Here is a 19696-nt window from a genome sequence, read left to right as displayed (position 1 = left end):
ACGTAATATCCACTTCTTTCCCGTGTAGAGTGAAGTGTGATGTGAAAGGTACCACAAAAAAAAAAAAAAAAAAAAAAAAGTGAACCGTAGGATCTCGTCTAACTTAACGGATCGCACGGTAGATCATAAATTGTGAGAATTTACACCCACTCGAAATTTTCGGGAGCATGTGAAAAATTATAATAGATCTCGTTGTTAATAATTAATATTATTAACAAAAGGACAATTCATAACTAATATGTGTCGATTTTTTGGTAAAATATTACCAAAGAACAATTTTCCAGCTAAAACGTTCAAGAAAGTCACCGCTAAAAAAAAAAAAAAAGAGTATATCAATTTATATATGTCGTCAGCCTTAGAAATTAGAAATTACGAATTTCTCCATCTCAGGTGCGGTCGAACTAAAAAAAAAAGTAATATTATACAATATTTTATTAACAAACTTTATTTATAGATAGTAATATGTATTAGCGTTACACGATACATGAGTTATATTTATTTAGGGATGATTTGAGTTAAGTCAGCCAACGAACGGAACTCGAGTAACAATCCCATCTTCGTTAACCCAAATCCTAACCCTATCGCACCTGAGGTCCAAAGTCACCACCCTCCCTTCTCGGACTATGGCTGCATCCACATATGGATTCTCCTTTTCTATCCTTGACCTCGCCTCTTCACCTCTGGCTCCCAGCAGTTCCGGCCACATCATTTTTCCTGCTAAAATTATTGCAATTAAGCGTTAATTTTATTTAGAGAATGATCATATAATCAAAGAATATTCTCCTACAAGGCATTTTGGGAAAGCTCAAAGATAGGAGAGTTTATACTCAAAAGTTGACAATATCAGGTGGATGTGAATTTTAAAATTTATTGACATTTTCGCTTACCTCGGCAAAAAAGGGCCATGTCTCTGAATCGGCTAAGGCGTTGGCTTTGGGTTTGGATTAGGGTTAGGGTTTGGGGTATTTATAGAGTGAATGGGAGAAAGGAGGGATGAACCGCCATTAATGCGTGAAGAAAGGATGAACCGCCATTAATGAGTGAAGAAGAATTAATGGAAGGGGAGAAACACGACACTTCAGCTTAGGACACTCATGATCTCCATCCTTTCTCTTGCCAAAGCACTTTTGGAAGTTTTCAAGTAATTCTTGTTTTGGATCGAGACAAAAACAGTTATGATTTGGATTTGCTTCAGAAATAATTTTTGTTTGATAGTCATTCGATTTTTTTTTTTTTTTTAATTATGTTACTTTTTTTAGAACTTATCGTTTCCGAAAATTTGTATTCTTAATCAACATGCATAAAAAAGGATGAACAGTGTTTTATTTATTAAATTTATTAATTTTGCGATATAAATTCTATAATTCTTCTCAACATGCATAACAAAAATTACGGAATTTACTCGGTTGAAAATTCAAATTAGTTTTAAGAGTTTGTAGTTAGAAAATGTAGTCAGCTACACTCAATGATCTGATCGTCTTTATTGGTGAATTAGAAAGGATGAACAGTTTTAGTGAACATAATATAGATTTTCACTCCCCATACTTCACCAAAGAAATGCACTGTTTGCCAAAGATCTCCATTTCAGCCACTGAAAGCTTCTCGATTCAAGATTCACTATACACCGACCGGAAACACAGAAGAAATGAGATTGAGTTCCGAAGAATTCTTGGCGTCGAATGCAATTCGAATAATCAAGGAACAGTGAGTCCTAACTTCGTGTATTGGGAGAAATCAAAGTGAGTTTCTCGATTCCGCATTCTTCAGATTGTTCTTACGGCAATCGTCATCAATTTATTCTATTCTCGCTTCGATTCTTCGAAGTAGTATCTATTTCTCTTCCATATTTGATGAATTCGGAAAAATTCGGCTTGTTTTTCTGGTAGTGGATGGAATCCCCACTGCGATCGAGGATGGAGATGTTGTAGAAAACCCTAGCGGGAAGCCTTTGGCCAGAATAGTTTCTGAAGCTGAGGCAATTGCGACTAATATTTCAGATACAGAGCCATATGTAGGTATGGAGTTTGAATCTGAGGAGTCTGCCAAGGTTTTCTACGATGCATATGCTTCACGACTTGGTTTTATTATACGCGTTGATGCATTTCGTCGGTCCATGCGTGATGGTTCGGTTGTTTGGCGACGACTTGTTTGTAACAAAGAGGGGTTTCGCAAGTTTAGGCCGAAAAGAAGTGAAAATAGGAAGCCTCGAGCTATAACACGAGAAGGATGTAAGGCAATGGTTGTTGTGAAGAAAGAGAAATCTGGAAAATGGATTGTAACGAAGTTCGTCAAGGATCACAATCATCCACTGATTGTTACTCCTGCCAGTGCTCGTCGAAACGTTCTTCTATCACACACACGGGTGAGGACTTACTTTGATTCACTTTGTGTTCATTTACGCTCAGATTATGTGTTTTTCTAGTTTCTTAACTCATTCTCTAAGTATTCTACCTTTGATTCAATGATGTACTTCAGCTTTCCAAGTTCATTTGCTTCAAAAAGAGCAAATGGGTATCATTTTATTTGTTGAATTTCTTTGGTGTGGTGTGTGGCCTCATGTTCTGATCAGGTCATCCATCTTGAGCTTTTTTTGAATAAATTAGAATTGATTGGAGCCACTGTATAGCCACTCTAGACTAGAAAATTTTCAGTGTTATAGTGCTTGTTTCAAACCGTATAGTGGTTTCCTCCATATGCTTGGACGTTTCTTTATGAACTGTAGTTTTATTGGCAAACTTGGTCTTACTGCCTTCATCTTCCATTTCTTCAAGGTTGTTGTAACTTTAGGTGGGGTGGTCGTATGAAGCATTCTTTACAAGGGCGTGGAAACCTCTCCCTAGTAGACGGGTTTAAGGCGAAACTTGAAAGGGAAAGTCCAAAGAGGACAATATTTGCTAGTGGGGGCTTGGGCTGTTACAAATGGTATCAGAGCTAGATATCGGGCGATGTGCCAACGAGGAGGTCCCACGTCGATGGGAGAGGGGAACGAGTGCCAGCAAGAATGCTAGGCCCCAAAGGGGGTGGATTGTGAGATCCCACATCGGTTGGAGAGGGGAACAAAGCATTCTTTATAAGGGTGTGGAAACCTCTTTCTAGCAGACGTGTTTTAAAACCTTAAGGGGAAGCCCGAAAGGGAAAGTCCAAAGAAGACAATATATGCTAGCGGTTGACTTGTACTGTTACATCCTACTTCCATTAGAGGTAAGGCTCCAAGCAGATAAACCATGTCGTGTGGTTTTGAGCGTTGAGCTTCTTGATTTCTCAAACAACTTAAAGGTCTTGCATCTTATTGTAATGACAAAAGCTTCACAGTCCTTTGATTTTACACAATCTTCAAAAGCTTCACTATAGTGAGAAATGCTATCTTGGCTTTTGAGGTCGAAGGATCAATCTCCAACACATGCTCCACATGTTTCTTAAGTATTATGTATGCTGTACTGAATCCCCTCCCCCATCCCAAAGGGAAGTGCCTTGATTTTTACCTCCTTTTTCTACACATGAACTCAATATAGTGTACAAGATACATTGTTTATATATCTTCATGTTTCTGTTACTATTATTTCAGGATGAGAAAGATGCAAAAATTCGAGAATTAACTGCCGAACTGCAGCTAGAACGAAAGCGATGCGCAGCTTATCAAGAACAGCTTGCCATGATATTAAGAGACATGGAAGAACACTCGAATCATCTGGCAAGAAACATAGATGACATTGTTCGAAGTGTGAAAGATATTGAATCAAAAAGCAATACATTTTCAAATAGCTAACAACAGAATCCAAAGAGAATATATATATATTTTTGTAAAATTTTCTATTATTACTGTTTATATTGTTCATTAATCCTGCCCTTTTCCCTCCCATTTTGTGATTTGTATGGCTAAAGTTTAATAATATCGTCCTTGGTCTACGCAGATCAAGGGCGAGGGTGAATGTTCTAAGAGTGAAATTAGGGTGAATGTTCTAAGAGTGAAATTAGGGTGAATGTTCAAGAGTGAAATTAGGGAAAGAGAGTAAATTCATTAGCTGCTTGACTAGGGTCATAATCAATTTTCTTCTTTCTAGCTTTGAAAAGAGATTCAAAGAAGTGAAACTCGAACATCTTGAGCGGATGGCCCAACTAAATAACTTTTTCTTTTTCATTACTTTCATGGTCGTGCCTCGTGGCACGGCAGCACCCAGGGATGATCTTATAGGCGAACAAGCGTGGCCATAGGCGAAGAAGAAGGGTTCCAGTGGAGTTTAGAAGAAAAGGTCTTCCTTCACACAGTTACCGAAAAAAAAAGAAAGAGAAGCTCATGAACTTTAATAATATAAAATGTAAAGGAAGACGAAATGAGAATGGTTAAGTAGCTCGAAACATTATGGGATGAATGAAGAAGACGAGAGGTTTGATTTGAAGGGAAACATTATGGGATGAATGAAGAAGACGAGAGGTTTGATTTGAAGGGTCGAAACGAAGTTATTATCACAGAAGTTAATTTTATTATGAAAATGGCTTTAACAAAATAATAAATGATATCATTATCAAAATTTTATATAGTTCATATTACGTAGCATTCTAATTTGTGTTTATTTGAATGAAAAAATTTAAAGTTTTAAGATTAACAAAATTTGGGTATTTATATTATTTAATTTTAAATTTGTAGATATCGAGAACGGTAAATTGGAGTGTTCATGAAAAAAAAAAAAAAAAAAAAAATCCCCACTATCGTGAAAGGTAAATGGTAATACTTTTGAGAAAATCTCAGAGTACTTCGATAGACATTCAAATCCCAGACCGGAAAAGGGCGGCAGACTTCAAATTTCGCTCGAAGATCGATCGAGGAGGAGAAATTGTGGATACCCAGAAGGCAGCAGCAGATGAGTGGGGCGAGGCTGTGTGGTTTGTTGGGCGAATTGGGGTACGAGGGCGCACAGGCATTGGACCCCGACAGTTTCGAATGGCCATTTCAGTACGACGATGCTCGCTCCATTCTCGACTGGATCTGCTCTAGCCTTCGCCCCTCCAACGTCCTCTCCCCTGCTGAGCTTTCCCAGTAACTTCTTCTCCACTTTTCGCCTTTTTCCTTTCTCTCTTTGTTTTTTTTCTTGTTAATTTGTGAATGTTTGTGATGAGCTTGAATTTTGCTCATCGGCGAGTGTCATTTTGCTATGTGATATCTAGGTATGGGCAATTCCTGGAAGAGGGAAAGCTTTTGGAGGTGAATTCTGTAGATTTTCAGTATGGTTTTGTTTTGTTAGAAGAATCGTTCGGTTTTAATTGTTGGATATGTCGAACAGGGGGAGGATTTGGATTCGGCTTATGATAGCATTTCGGCCTTTTCGTCTAGACGGGACAACCAAGACGCTTTCTTTGGAGGCGAAGAAGGGCTGAAGGAGATAAGGTACCATATTGTGTATATTACTTAATATTGGTTCTTATGTTTGATTTTTACAATCTTGTTTGCAACATTGGTAGAGAAGCAACTCTCGCATATAAATCTGAAGCATTAGAGTTACAAAGACAACTTAGACATCTCCAGTCACAATATGATATGCTTACACGCGAAGCTTCGACTTTGACCCAAGGGAGACGGGCGCGAGTTGCTGCAACTTCTAGTGTCAATGGACAATTAACAAGTATAGATGATAGCATTTCTGCAAGGAATTTAGAGGTATGAAAACAACGAGGTGAACATTTTATTAAAGGATTTTTTAGGTGTTTTTGAAATAAGGCTTTTAGGGCCCTATTGGGAAGACACCAATTAATCTTGACATTTCTGAATAAGTCCTCAGCCAGCAGCAAAGGGACAATTAAAGTTATATTTAGTGTCATATTTCCCCCTAAAAAGTAGGTTGTTGTAACTGTGAACATTCTCTTTGAGAAATTACTTGGTGAATTATTTCGTTCGAAGGCATCTTAAAATGTTCTTCTTTTCTTTTCTTTTCTTTTGTAATTTAGATGAATGCTGTTCTTGGAAGGATTGCGTCCACATCTCAAGAGTTGGCTCATTATCATTCCGGCGATGGTATTATTTTAGTTGTTCATGTACCACTTTTTATGATGAGTTTTTATTCTACTACTTTAAGGTTGACTTGGCCAGATATTTTAAATCAAATTTAAGCTTATATCTTGATTCTATGTCATGTGTATGTGTGCGATTAGAAAAATACCGTTGCATTTTGCAATTCCCCTTCTTATAACCTCATTGTCTCTCAGGAAAATGTCATCACCAATCTTTGTTAGTTGTTTCGGAAATTTAAATGCTTGAGAAAGTGTTAATATGGTTGTTGAACTCAAGGGAAGAAAAAAAAGGGAAAGAAAAGAAAATTAAAAAAGAAGTGTTAATATGGTTGTTGATTTTGTAAGATGTTCATGCACAAGATAAAGTGTGGTGAAAACTGTCGCATGAGGTGCTACATTATCTGATATGTTCTAGAGGCTCCTCTTTGAGTGGTTTGTCTAATTGCTCTTATTATTCTTCTTTCCTATTTAATAAGATTGGGTAGGATTGTTGCAGAAGAGGTACGTTTAGTTGTCTTATTTCATCTGACTTGTAAGTGTATCCAATCCCTGTATGCGTTGTAACAAATGATTCTAATCACTACTAAGCTTGGGCATCATGTGTGTCCATTTGCTTGGTACAACATTGACACTTCCAATCCCTTAGATAATAGTCCAAGTTTAATTCATTTTTGAACAAACTCTTTTCATTTTCATTTTTCTCTTTGATTCCTGCTTGTGCAAGTTATGAACATGATTGATTGTGCAGAGGATGGTATCTATTTGGCTTATTCCGACTTCCATCCATACTTGGTTGGGGATTCATCCTGCATAAAGGAGCTAAATCAGTGGTTTTCTAAGCAATTAGACACGGTATGCAAATTTTATTTTTAGATCTCTTGACTTTGAAATTGTATAATAGGAACTTTTGGCCATCAAGAATTCACTTTTGACAGATTGTGATGATACTTCTTTTGATAGGAAACATAGAACTGTCATTGAGAAAAAACAAGATTTGAATAAGGGAAGGGAGATTATAATTCCCTATGACCATGTGAAGGAATGACAGAAGAGCTATTTAATTTAGAATTGGAGAAATACCAATGTTTTAGAAGGTTTTGAGTCTAATGCTTTGCGACTTGAAGCAAGACTCAAATTGTAGCCTAGAATCTTTTGCCTTATTTGAACACGAGGTTTATGCTTTCATGAGCACACAGAAGCTTGAAGCCTTACGTTCTAAGAAATAACGAAAGCCAACAATATCAAATTACTATCTATTTTATGAAGGCTGACAAAATTAAGGACAAAAGTTGAAGTTCTATTTGTGACAATATTTATACATTTTAAATGGAAAGCCAAGTTTCACTGTGAAAAAGGGAAGAACGCATAAGAGCATATAAAAACAACCAAGTATAAAGGAGCCAAACGATTAACTATGCCAAAAGAACTCCAATTCAAGATGATAAGGGTTGGCAAGATCCTTGGACAAAAAACCCTAAATGGATGTGTTAAGCCTAGGTAAAGATCAAACCTCTTCCCAGTCTCTTAAATTCTTTAAAAATGCTAGTACTTTTCTCAAGGCTCCACAGGACAAGCACATCTTTTTTCTTTTCTTTTTCTATTGTCTTTTAATGTTATTATCCTTTTTAATGAAAAATATTTAATTTCATTGATATTGATGAAATTACAAATTAATGTGCGACATTCACCAAACTTCTACCTTATAATTTCCTTTCATTGTTTTTGTCCTGCAATTATGGTCAGGGGCCTTATCGACTAGTTGCTGAGGAGGGCAAGTCCAAATGTTCATGGGTGAGTCTTGATGACATGTCAAATATCTTAGTAAGAGGTATGTTTCTTGTAAGCTTTATTTTACCTCTAGTTGTATGAACTTTTCTTTAGTTTCAGTAGTTATGAATATGTTGAACATCGTGATCTACTACCTTTTCCTTTGCACATCAGGTTCTTGTACCGTATGAGCTTTTATAAATTTGAACCACTTAATTAAACTTGTGGTTTTTTTTTTTTTTTTTTTAATGATTTCGGCAAAATGTTGTCTTTTAGATTGAGGGGAAGGTGAGCGATCTGAGTCCTTTGTCATGCAATGCCCTTATGATTGATTTCATGGATTCTTAGATTGCTTGGTTTTTCTTCATGCAGATTTGGAGACATCCCATCATCAACGCGTATCTGAACTGCAAAGGCTACGCTCAATGTATTTATTTCTTATCCTATAGTCAAGTGCATTACTTGCTTACTTGAATTGATGCTTTATTCCTAAGTGATCACTCGTGTTGAAAAGTTATTGGTTCTTTAGCCTCGAGAATGTGGAAATTTTTTAAGCATGATTCAAAAGATTTACATATGGTCTGCTTTAATCTTTTTTTGAATAAGAAACACCTTCTCATTAGTCCAATTCAAATCGTACATGTTTTAACATGACCTGAGAACGTTTTTCTTGGAAGGATTGTCCAACAGTTTTATGAGATTTGCTACTTTTATTTTTAATGTGTAACCCCATCCTCTTCTTCCCTTCTCTCAGAAACAAGATCTAAATGCCAAATCATGTTTATATACTGTTGGCACAGTTTCCACGTCCTTCATCTGGACCATGCTTTTACTGTTTCAGTATTTGTTATGATAAATGGTTATGCGTTAGATTCTAAAACATCCATCATGATTGAGGGGCCGTATGTTGTTTCTCTTTTGTGCTGATTTACCTTTCATATGGTCTTTTGATACTCGTTGAGTTCTAATTAGAGGTTCTCTCTTTACATGTGATTTCTCTTTAGTGCTTTGGATCTGAATGTATCGTTCTTTTTTTTTTTTTTTTTTTTTTTTTTGCTTTTGTTTACTTGTATTCTTTAAATGACGGTTTGGGACACATCTTTGTTTTATAGTTTTGGGACAAGTGAAAGACAATGGGTCGAAGCTCAAGTTGAAAATGCAAAGCAGCAAGCTATTCTAATGGTTCTCAAGTCGCAAGTTACGTCAGACGAAGCCCATATTCATCTCGATCTCCATTCTCTGAGGTATACTTTCGAAGGGCATTAATTATGATTCAAGATCTTTTAGGTTTGTTTCTAACTGTTTAATACCAAATTTGGGTAGGAGGAAGGAATACATTAAAGAAAGCCAACATATTTAAAGAAGAATGTTGTTAAATAATATCAAATTTGAAAGTTAAAGTTGAAATTTCATAAAATTAAACTTATTTTTGAAGACTAATCAGAGAATTGAGAAAGATTTTGGGTTGAATTTGTCTTTTTTAGTTTTTTTGTGGCAATGTATTAGTTTGGCATTCTAAAATTCTATGTGGTCAAACATTTTACTTGTCTCCAACAGATTTCATAGATTTGGAATTTGAAGATTTAAATTAGATGCATTTACTGGATTAGCTAAATGATGTTTATTTTCTCAGGAGAAAGCACTCTGAACTGGTAGGGGAACTTTCAAATCTCTATGATAAAGAGGAGAAATTGTTATCTGAGGTTTGTACATGAATTGAGCCTCAAGTTTTATTTGCTGTTTCTGTCCGCTGACTGTTTTTTCTGCTTATTTGTTGAATTGCTCTCATACAGTTTTAGTTGCAATTTAGATCATAGCTATTCTTTTTGTTTTATGTTACTCTATTTTTAGATGGTTCATCTTTTTGATTGGTGATTGTGTTTGGATTTCTAGGGTCTACCTTACGATGCTTTACCTTCAATCAGTTCAGTTTGGGATGGAATTTAAACTTATTCAATCTGATAATATCCTAGACTATTGTAATTAAACCATGATTCTTTTTTCTTTCATTACTAGAGCATTTCATTCACTAGTTCTTATGTATCAATGCACTATCAGCATTTGGCCAATGAACTCCTATAGAGCTCATCCCAACTCCTAGAGTGTATCACGGAGAATCCTTTGTACTCATATTTATTAGAATTGGTGAGCAATTCAGATTTCCTCAATAGCTTCCAGTCTCATATCTTGATTCTTCAATTTAATCCGCGGACTTCCCTTCTCTTTCTGTAGAAACCATCCTTTTCAAAAAAAATTATGGTAGAGCATATGATATAAGTGTTTTTTTTTTAACAAGAAACAAACACTTGCTCAGTACAGTAATCGGCTCCGTCCTCCAGTCTTATCTTATGGGTACAAAATGATACATGTTGATTGTGTAACTCTTGTCTAACTCCATTTTTCCCTTAGACTATTCCTGATCTTTGTTGGGAATTGGCTCAATTGCAAGACACGTACATTTTGCAAGGTACGAAACTACTGTAGTCTTTTTTTTTCTTTTTTCTTTTTTAATGTTGGATTAGTATTAGTATTTTTATTATTATCACCGTCGTCAATGATTCTAATGTAGCTTGTTATTAAATCAATTAGGTGATTATGATTTGAAGGTCATGCGTCAAGAGTACTACATTGATAGACAGAAAGTGGTATGCTCAATATCTACTATTATGTATTCATGAAACTTAGAACTTACATGGTATAGATGTTTTTTCCCCATGAATTTATGGTTGGCATGAAACATTCTGAAGTGTATGTTTATGGATCATTATTTGGGATTCAAAATTTATGTTTCATTTTGTTTGTATTTTTTATTTTCATATTTGTGAGTGTCTAGGCTAGTTTGCATGTATAAGTGGAGGGCATTCCAACTAAAGGCTATAAATTGGAAAAACTCAGATTTATTATCTATATGTTTCTAAGTTTCGTTACATATTCTGGTTTCTTTCTATCAACAAGGTCTACGAGAGAATTCTAGCCACAAATTTTGACAAATGGACAAAGGAGCCAGGCTTATATAAGATCTAAATAACCTGATTTTCTACCGACCTATTCTAACAGCATCAATCTTTCTAGATTAAATCGAACTATCAATTTCTTGGTCAAACTATTTTTTTTTTTCAGAAAGGGAGCAAGATTTCAGTGTACCTCCAATGATTGTATTCTGTACGAGATGTCAAATTTTTGGGACATTTCTGGGGAGATTTGTGAAAGAAATTGATGTTTCTCCGTGTTGGTATAACTAGTCTTCCCCAAGTGGATGGATGTTTGGAAAATTTGTTCCAAAGATTCATCTGTGGTTATAAAACTAAATGAGGAAACTTTGCTATTATGGAATCAGGGTTTTTGTACCTCCAATGGTCATGCTTCTGTGATTACAGTTTCACATTTTTCAAAATGTTTTGTATCACCAACACTATTAATTTCGTCTTGCAGTTCATCAGTCATCTGGTCAATCAGCTTGCTAGGCATCAATTCCTGAAAATAGCTTGTCAACTGGAAAAGAAGAATATGCTTGGAGCATATTCATTGCTTAAAGTTATAGAGTCAGAACTTCAAGCATATTTATCTGCCACCAAGGGACGAGTGGTATTGACCTCGTCTTTTAATATTTGTTTTGCAATAATGGAACTATATCGTTCACTCTAATTGTTTCATGCATCTAAATTTTATCTGCTTACATCATTTTTATTGCAAATAATATAATGACGAAGAAATCTGAAGTCTGAGTTCACAATTATTTTTCCTTGATGTTAGCTTCTAATTAATTAATTTGATAGTCTGCCTTCTTTATGGCCATTAATAAAACTCTAGTCTGGAACACATGCTAGTATTTTACCGTTTGAGTGTTCCATGATTATTGTTAATGTCACTACAGGGTCGCTGTCTTGCACTGATTCAAGCTGCTTCTGATGTACAAGAACAAGGTGCGGTTGATGATCGTGATAATTTTCTGCATGGCGTCAGAGATCTATTAAGCATACATTCAAGTAAGGATAATCTTCCATTTGAACATCCACAGTTTAAATTCAATACAGGTCTATTAAGCATAAAACTTTTTAATTGACTTGTACAGATATCCAGGCTGGAGCATCAACTTATGTGTCTGCTCCCGGCATTATTCAACAGATATCTAGTCTTCATTCAGACTTGAGAACCCTTCAATCTGATCTTGAGAACTCCCTCCCAGGCGACAGAAACAGATGCATCAATGATCTGTTAGTATCCTGTTCCTTTATACAAGTGTCAAATCCATATATCTGTCATGCCTTTAGTTTTTTTGTGCACTTAATAATAATCAAATGAAGCAATGAAAGTTTGATGGCTGACACTGGAAAATTATTGCTGGACCAAAGGAATAGCCATTGACCATCTATTCACTCTTGCAATCAAGTACTAGTTTTGAAGGACTGTTTCATGTATAATTCAAGGGGCTCTAACTGATGGAGGAGTCAGTGTTGAAATGAAGGTCAAGATACAGTGTGGAGCTATAGTGTTTATTAGCTGAATTTTCAAATAAGCACAATCGTTTAAGAAACTATCTTGTCGATGTGTACTAGTCTGAGGTAAAAAAAGGATTGTCAGTATGTCACTGTAGTAGATCATGAGTGATTACAAGAGAATTTTGTAGAGTCAGCAAGAAATCTGGTCTATTCTTCTGACTTCATCTTAAACAATTATTTAAACTTTAAAAGCTTGTAGCTAATGCAAGACATTAGCTGCCCATTTACAGAGGATGTAAGTGCACTAACCTCTAACAAACAAAATAAGTAGCTAAAACCCATTAACAACAACTAAAACTAACTCGAGTGTCAAATAAACTCAAAAGACAACTATGAAATTATTCTTTATATCAACAGCCTTTTGGATCTTGGATCCTAAGATTTCGTTGACCTTCCTTTTGCGAATTTAGAACCTATCTGGATAAGAAGAGAGAGGCTTCCCTTGAGTTTGGCAAGCTAAAGGAAGCATTAAGGAGGGGAGGATCTATGAGCTCACTAGAGTTACTAAGTCTATTTAGAGGGGACAGATTGACTTATGAGCTCTCACATTGCAGAATACTGGATTGTGAGTTGTATGTTGGTAATGGTCACCATGCTGAATTGTGTGTTGATATTTTTTTTCATTGCAAGAACTGTCCAGTTCTTAAATCATCTTATGACCTACTGGTCAGCTTCAGCTTACGGTTAATGTGTTTCATCTTCTATATACCTGTCCACTTCATGTTCCTTTTTTTTTTTTTTTTTTTAATAATAATAATAATAATAATGAAGGATTCTTTCTATTATTAATTGTAGGTGCTCTCTTATTCAAAGTTTGCAGCAATTACTCTTTGCCTCTTCTACAACTGCACAACCAATACTGACGCCACGGGTATTGCTCTTATCGAATGCATATTTTAGTTATCCTTGTATGAAACTGGTTGGAATCATTGTACACCCATATAAGACCACATATTTTTCCTTTTTCCAAAACATCAAAACAGGATGTTCAACACTTCGAAGTCTTTGCAGTCGTCTAAGTTAACCTGATCTATCATATTGTTGCTGATTATGCCTTCATTAGTGCATCTAGTTTGTTACCCTTTGTGTTTAGATTGTCTTTCTGTCTGTGATATGCTTTCATTTTTGCACAATTGTTCTTCATTTCTGGACATTCTATGTTTTCTAGGCCTTAATGAAAGAGCTGGATGAGATGGAAAAGATAAACGCCAAACTATCTTCTGCAGTTGAAGAGGTTACCTTGGAGCACTGTAAAAAGAATGAGGTAATTTTTTTGTTTCCCTGTCTCTTTCATAATCTTTGGTTTTTACTTACCATACTTTTTATTATAACAATCAGATAGGTCTGTTAGCTATACAAATTGCATAATATCTATTTGTCATCAGATATGAAATATTTTATGCTTTACAAAGAGTTTTCCCTATATTCATTGTTCAACTACAAGAAATGGCTTCTCTAGTCGAGAGACATAAGACCGAGTGAATAATTACAAACGAGCCTAGAAATAGGAGGCCAAAGAGAAACAAAGAATCTAACAAGGGACTAAATATCGCTATAAGAGCTATCACGTCCTCTGAAAATTTTGTTGTTTTTCTTGCCCGTTATCACGAAGAGAAGCACTTACTAAATATAATATCGACTTTGCCAACACGAGTTCAACTAGTTAAGATATATATCCTCGATGTGGTTAGAAGTTCGAGGTTTGAATCTCCCAATCTCATAGGTTGAACTAAAAACTATAAGAGTCTTGCCAGACTTTCTGCTAGTACTTTTACGTAAAATGTGAAGTGGAAGCGTACCCACGCACTTTAATTGTACATTACCATCGCGACATGTCTGATTTACATTCTACTATGGCATGCAGATTGTAAAACATCACTCTCAGGAAGTTGGGCTACAACGACGAGTTTTCGTTGACTTCTTTTGCAATCCTGAACGCCTGAGGAATCAAGTTCGGGAACTGACTACTCGAGTTCGTGCCTTGCAAGCTTCATAGTTGACATCATTTGTGTGTATATATGTTTGTATGTAACTGTTTACAATACATCACCTGGGAATGCTTGATTGCAAAAGCAAGGTTAGAGATTTAATATGACAAATGAACTGTTTTGGCAGTGTGAAGACAATCATAGTTCCACTTGTGGGCTTTATTTTTATTTTATTTTTTTATTTTTTTTTAATGTTAAAAATGTGAGTGGACAAAAGGGGAGAATAGAGTGTGAGAAACCCCAGAAGGAATAAGAGAGTGACAAATGAGAAAGAAAAGGAGAAGGTGAATTGACTCTCACACTAAAGACAAATAACAATAATCAATATGTTCTTGAAAAATTATTCAAATCACAAAACCCAATGTCAATTCCAACCTATCTCAAAACGACTCCTTTCGTTTTCGTTCTCTTTCAAATATATTCTTTTTCTTCCGCTTTAGGAATTCTTTACTTTCACGACAAAATTGCTGCTCTGATTCGACAAAAGTATCCAATGAAACGAGGTAGAAACGAAAGGCCAAAGATGAATGCTTATGAGCTTGAATTTGTGTAAAGACCCATGCCCAGAATCTGAAATTCGAATCTGGCACTTGATGGCCCCGGTATTCTCATGCATGCCCTTTAACATGATCACATTACTAACTCTGAGCAAAATACATTTAACTATAAAGTTTCTATGATTGAGCCACCGAAAAAGAAAGTGCACATTGTCGATATAGTATCGACTTTCAATTTTTTTAAGCCTTTCTTAGCTCTCCTATTCTCAGGATTCCTCTCATTCGAATATAGTCTTCTTTATTCTTCAATTTTTTTAAGCCTTTCTTAGCTCTCCTATTCTCAGGATTCCTCTCATTCGAATATAGTCTTCTTTATTCGGGCGTCGCATTCTTACTATTAATTCTTTGACGTGTAATCTATTCTTTTGAAAAAAAAAAATCTTATGAATTTAAAATATTGTGTATAAATTTAAAATCTAAAAAAAAAAAAAATAGTTTTTGTAAATTTGAGCCCATGATGGCTATGTGAAAGTTTTTTTGAGATTAAAAAGTCTTATAAGTGCATCATGATTATGTGAAAATATTGAATCGAAAAATGTGAAGTGTAGTGTAATGATTACAAAGCAAGAAAGACAGGAAAAAGTTAAAAATACAAGTTGGGCCCACCTTCAAACAAATATGGGTTTGATTTCGACGTTGAGTGGTTAACCAATTGAGCTATGTTCTAATCAACCGTCTGTATATATTTGATTTGGGATATGCATTCGTCATTTGATGATTCCGACAATTTCCTATATCGTTTCTGACATGATCAAGACACAAATCATCTTAAGATGTTTTTGTCTTCACTCATGTTTCTTAAGCTGTCACTCAGCATAGAATTGTCCCAAAATCTAGACTACACTTTCATATCTCCAAAATCTATATGATTTGAAAATGGTCTCGGTTTATTCATATACTTCTCTCTTATCCAGACATAACATACAAAAACGTATGTTCGAGACAAGACATAACTTAATTCATCATAGAAACTCGTCGTCGAGATACGTAAATACGTTAAGTTCCAAAAAACACGTTTTGGTTCGGATTTAAAATCCCGAAAAAGCGTTCCACAAATTTCCAAAAAGTTTGTTTGAGTGCATTATGGTTATGTGAAAGTTTTATAAGATGAAAAACAAAGTCAGCTATGGGCATCATGATTGTGTGAAAATTTTCAAATGATTAAAGTGAAACATAATGATGGCAAACCAAGAAAGACATCAAAAATTGAGCATCAAAGTCAATACATACCTTTTCCCCTAAATTATAATTTCTTATATCCCTAATTATCATTTTAACCTTAATCTTTTAATTTTAAAATTTCATCATTAATAACGTTTCAATTATAAACATTAATACTCTCAAACTGTGTCGCAATGACAATCGCACTTCCCAACAAGAAAGTGAGTTAAGCCCATTCGTTCTTGCGTTGCCTATAGCCAAGCAACGTATACTCGAGCCTCTAGCCCCGGTTCAAGAAGAAAGTTTTAGAAAACGGAGAAGAGAGATCTCGAAAGAGAGTTCTGAAAGCAAAATTTGAGAGATTGAAATTGGTGTTATATGTGATGCAAGCAAAAAGACAATAACAACAGCTTACAGCATATAACTATCTAGCAGGGAGGTAAACAAAATTTAGATTACCATCCGTTCTAGGTCACTGTTATACTGATTTGGATCTATTTTCTTTTTAAATAATTTAATTAAAAAAAGAATTATAATATATATATAATATTAAAAAGTGGGGTTTAGATAAGACATAAAGTAATTGGATAATAGAGGAGATGGGTAATACTTACATCAATTTCAGTTCCCAAAAAAGAATTAAAAGATTCAAAAGATTTGATGAGTGGGTTCTAAGATTATATTATAAATTCACTTAATTACATAATGATTGTGTCAAAATAATGAAATCATTAATGCTTTTAATGAATAATGTAATGATGGCAAAACAAGAAACCTCTAAATTTCAAACTTAGATAGTTCCTAGATTCTTCTACTACTCGATCATCATTTTGTTGTTTGAAAAACGTTCGTAGGAAATGAATCATACGACAAAGAAACTTACACGTGGACGTTATGTTTGTAAGTTTTTTTAAAAAAACACAAATGATTAATGATGTCTGTGAGATCCCACATTAGTTGGAGAAGGAAATGAGACAATCCTCCGTGGAAACTTATCCCTAGTATATGCGTTTTAAAACTGTGAGACTGATGACTATATGTAACAGGCTAAAATGGACAATATCTACTAGGGGTGGGTTTGGGCTATTACAAATGGTATTAGAGTCAGACACGAGGTGGTGTGATTGTGAGAACGCTAAGCCCTTAAGGGGGTGGATTGTGAGACCTCACATTAGTTGAGAGGAGAACGAAGTATTCTTTTAAAAGAGTGAAAACCTATTCTTAATAGACGCATTTTGAAACTGTGAGACTGACAGTGATGCTTAACTGACTAAAACGAACAATATATACTAGCAATAGGCTTAACTGTTACACGACAATAAAATACGAAAAAGAAAAAGACAAAAGTAGTTCTATTTCTATATATATATATATATTTTTTGCATGAATTTAATCCCAAAAAGGGTTTTTATTGGATTCAAAAGTTTCTTTGAGAGCATTATGGTTATATGAAAGTTTTATAAAGATAAAAAGTGCATTATGATTGTGTGAAAAATGTTGAAAATATAATGTTCTCATCTCACTATTCAACGTGTTTTTTTTCTCGATATGTTCTTACGAGGGTAAATCCGTCTTTTTTCCTCTACTATATATTAATGGTCGGTTAATTTATAAGTATTGACCTCTTACAAATTTTAAAGATACAAATATATTTCTTATCGGCTAGTTAAAAATAAATCACGTGTTGTCGTGTATGAGCTCATAATTCTTGAACTAAAACGAACTCCCAAATGTCGTAACTATTTAGCAACGACAAAATTTCAAAAATTAAAAAGAAAAAAAGTCGATAAATAAAACGATGGTCTTTTAGTATGATCGAACTTAACGAAGAACCCAACATAGTAACCAATGGGAGAACATTGAACCAATAATTCTCCCCTCATATTAAAAACACACATCCCAAAACACAAAATTACAAATATAAGAAAGCCCAGTTCTTGCTATCTATGATTTTTCAAAATATATATCAATATCATATGAATTTGATACTCAAAACATCCCAACAGATATGTACTATGTGGGCTGTCTCTGTTTTTCTGATAACAACAATATACACTCATTCAGCTGATCATCTCTTTCTTCTTCTTCTTCTTCTTCTTCTTCTTCTTCATATCAAACAATTTGGCACAAACCAGTTTGCAAAGAAGCTCAGCCCCCTCTTCTGTAAAATATGATGAACCCATATGAACAAACGAACAATTTCAATCAAAAAAGAAGGGAAAAGATCAGAAAAAGACCTTTCTGGATTTGGCGAGGAGCTCGGGTGGGATTTTGTATAAGTCTTCGTCGACTGGCTTGGGCTTAGGCCTTGGGAATTGCAGCAGTTCATGAGGAGGGCTCTCTGTTTCCTTCATGTTCATCATCCAGTTTGCCTTCTTTCCTTGCTTCCCCTGTTTCTCTCGCTTCCTCTGCAAATTCATTCCCGATTAATTGGAAAGCTTAAAAAAAAAACTAAGGGAAAAGGTTTAAAGAAAAGGGGATTCTTGTAAGTACCCTGTGGCGAGGGACGACGATCATTGCAGGGGTGACAACGTCGTTTTCGTACAAATCGCCGGTGACGTACAAATCGGTGTCGTGGGGATATCCAGCGATTCTGGATGATTCGAAGCAGTGGGAGAAGCGGAGATGGTCGTTCCATTCCCAGTTTCCGAAGCTCGGAATGTAGTTCCTCCGGCAGTAGTAGTCCTGTAGTACAAACTTAAGCACTTAAAACAGAGGAAAACAGAGGATAACAGAGAGAAAACAGAGGAAAACAGAGAGATTGTTGAATGGGTACCTCCATTGATGAAGCTTTGAGCTCGTTTGAAGATTGCAGAGAAATGGGAAGAGAAGGAGAAGGAGAAGGAGAAGGAGAAGGAATTGTGGGTGTGGTGGAAGGAAGGAGGTGGGCTTATAAATTGGCAGAGAGAAGAACAGGGGATGGGACACAGTGACAGAGGAGAGAGTAAGGGAGACACAGAAATGGGGCCGCACCTCTTTAACTTTTCTTTCTTTTCTTTGGGGCGTTTTTGTATATTCATCTCTTTGCAATATTACCCCTAATTTTAATCCTGTTACCAGATATTGTTAGTTTGTTCATGTAACTCTAACCGTCCAAGTCTACCGCTAGCAGATATTGTCTATTTTGTCTCGTTACATATCGCTATCAGTCTCACAGTTTTAAAATGCGTTTGTTAGGGAAAGGTTTCCATACCCTTACAAGAATTGCTTCGTTCTCCTCTTCAACCTATGTGAGATCTCACAATCTACTCCCTTGAGGGCCAATATTCTCACTAGCACATCGCCATGACTAGCTCTGATATCATTTGTAATAACTCAAGCCCACCACTCGAAGATATTGTCTGCTTTGTCCGGTTACTATCATTGTCAGTTTCACTGTTATAAAACGTGTATGATAAGGAGAGGTTTCTATACTCTTATAAGAAATGTTTTGTTCCTCTCTCTCCAGCCGATGTGGGTTCTCGAAATAACAATGAATGACTTCTAAACTTCATGAATGACTTGAGATCAATTCAATATTGGGTGACCTCTTACAAATTTTCCTTGAAAACATGTGCGTGAGGACAATTAAAAAGGCTTGTGTTAGTCTATGAGGATAGTCTTAGTTTCCACTCTTAAAAACAATTTTTAAGATAAGTACATGACGTTGACATGTCGTCAAATTAAAACGAGATATAAATTAAATTTAGGGTTTAGGGCCTTAAACCCTAAACCCTAAACC

The 19696-nt window shown here is 35.4% G+C and overlaps 4 protein-coding genes across 5 annotated transcripts; 2 read left to right on the top strand and 2 right to left on the bottom strand.

Annotated features, from left to right (window-relative positions):
- Positions 1–409: 409 nt before the first annotated feature.
- Positions 410–1047, bottom strand: LOC111806461 (glu S.griseus protease inhibitor-like). Of its 2 annotated transcripts, none has more exons than XM_023691789.2 (2): positions 888–1047; positions 410–717 (listed from the first exon to the last, which is right to left on the bottom strand). In XM_023691789.2, the coding sequence occupies exons 1-2, from the start codon at positions 904–906 to the stop codon at positions 521–523; spliced, it is 216 nt and encodes a 71-aa protein (XP_023547557.1). In that variant the 5' UTR covers positions 907–1047; the 3' UTR covers positions 410–520. The 2 variants fall into 2 exon arrangements, with proteins under 2 accessions (XP_023547557.1, XP_023547558.1); XM_023691790.2 differs by having other exon boundaries at positions 410–714.
- A 179-nt stretch (positions 1048–1226) lies between these two features.
- On the top strand, positions 1227–3816 carry LOC111806460 (Far-red impaired responsive (FAR1) family protein). Its single transcript, XM_023691787.2, has 3 exons — positions 1227–1739; positions 1887–2362; positions 3566–3816. Coding segments are annotated over exons 1-3 (678 nt in total). The 5' UTR covers positions 1227–1738; the 3' UTR covers positions 3767–3816.
- An 892-nt stretch (positions 3817–4708) lies between these two features.
- Positions 4709–14395, top strand: AUG3 (HAUS augmin-like complex subunit). The gene is made up of 18 exons (XM_023692456.2): positions 4709–5035; positions 5164–5200; positions 5280–5383; positions 5458–5653; positions 5941–6007; positions 6752–6855; positions 7747–7831; positions 8143–8197; positions 8883–9014; positions 9404–9473; positions 10180–10237; positions 10360–10415; positions 11203–11355; positions 11645–11756; positions 11843–11984; positions 13065–13140; positions 13438–13533; positions 14134–14395. Exons 1-18 carry the CDS (start codon positions 4860–4862, stop codon positions 14263–14265), a joined length of 1851 nt encoding a protein of 616 aa, XP_023548224.2. The 5' UTR covers positions 4709–4859; the 3' UTR covers positions 14266–14395.
- Positions 14396–17762: 3367 nt separating this feature from the next.
- Positions 17763–18911, bottom strand: LOC111806925 (uncharacterized). Its single transcript, XM_023692454.2, has 4 exons — positions 18752–18911; positions 18469–18660; positions 18213–18383; positions 17763–18136 (listed from the first exon to the last, which is right to left on the bottom strand). The coding sequence occupies exons 1-4, from the start codon at positions 18755–18757 to the stop codon at positions 18083–18085; spliced, it is 423 nt and encodes a 140-aa protein (XP_023548222.1). The 5' UTR covers positions 18758–18911; the 3' UTR covers positions 17763–18082.
- Between the last annotated feature and the right edge of the window lie 785 nt (positions 18912–19696).

Source organism: Cucurbita pepo, chromosome 12 (assembly GCF_057944985.1).
Source record: "Cucurbita pepo subsp. pepo isolate OVF chromosome 12, ASM5794498v1, whole genome shotgun sequence".
NCBI lineage: Eukaryota > Viridiplantae > Streptophyta > Magnoliopsida > Cucurbitales > Cucurbitaceae > Cucurbita > Cucurbita pepo.
The sequence above is the reverse complement of the archived record's forward strand: the minus strand, read 5'-3'. Positions and strand labels throughout refer to the sequence as shown.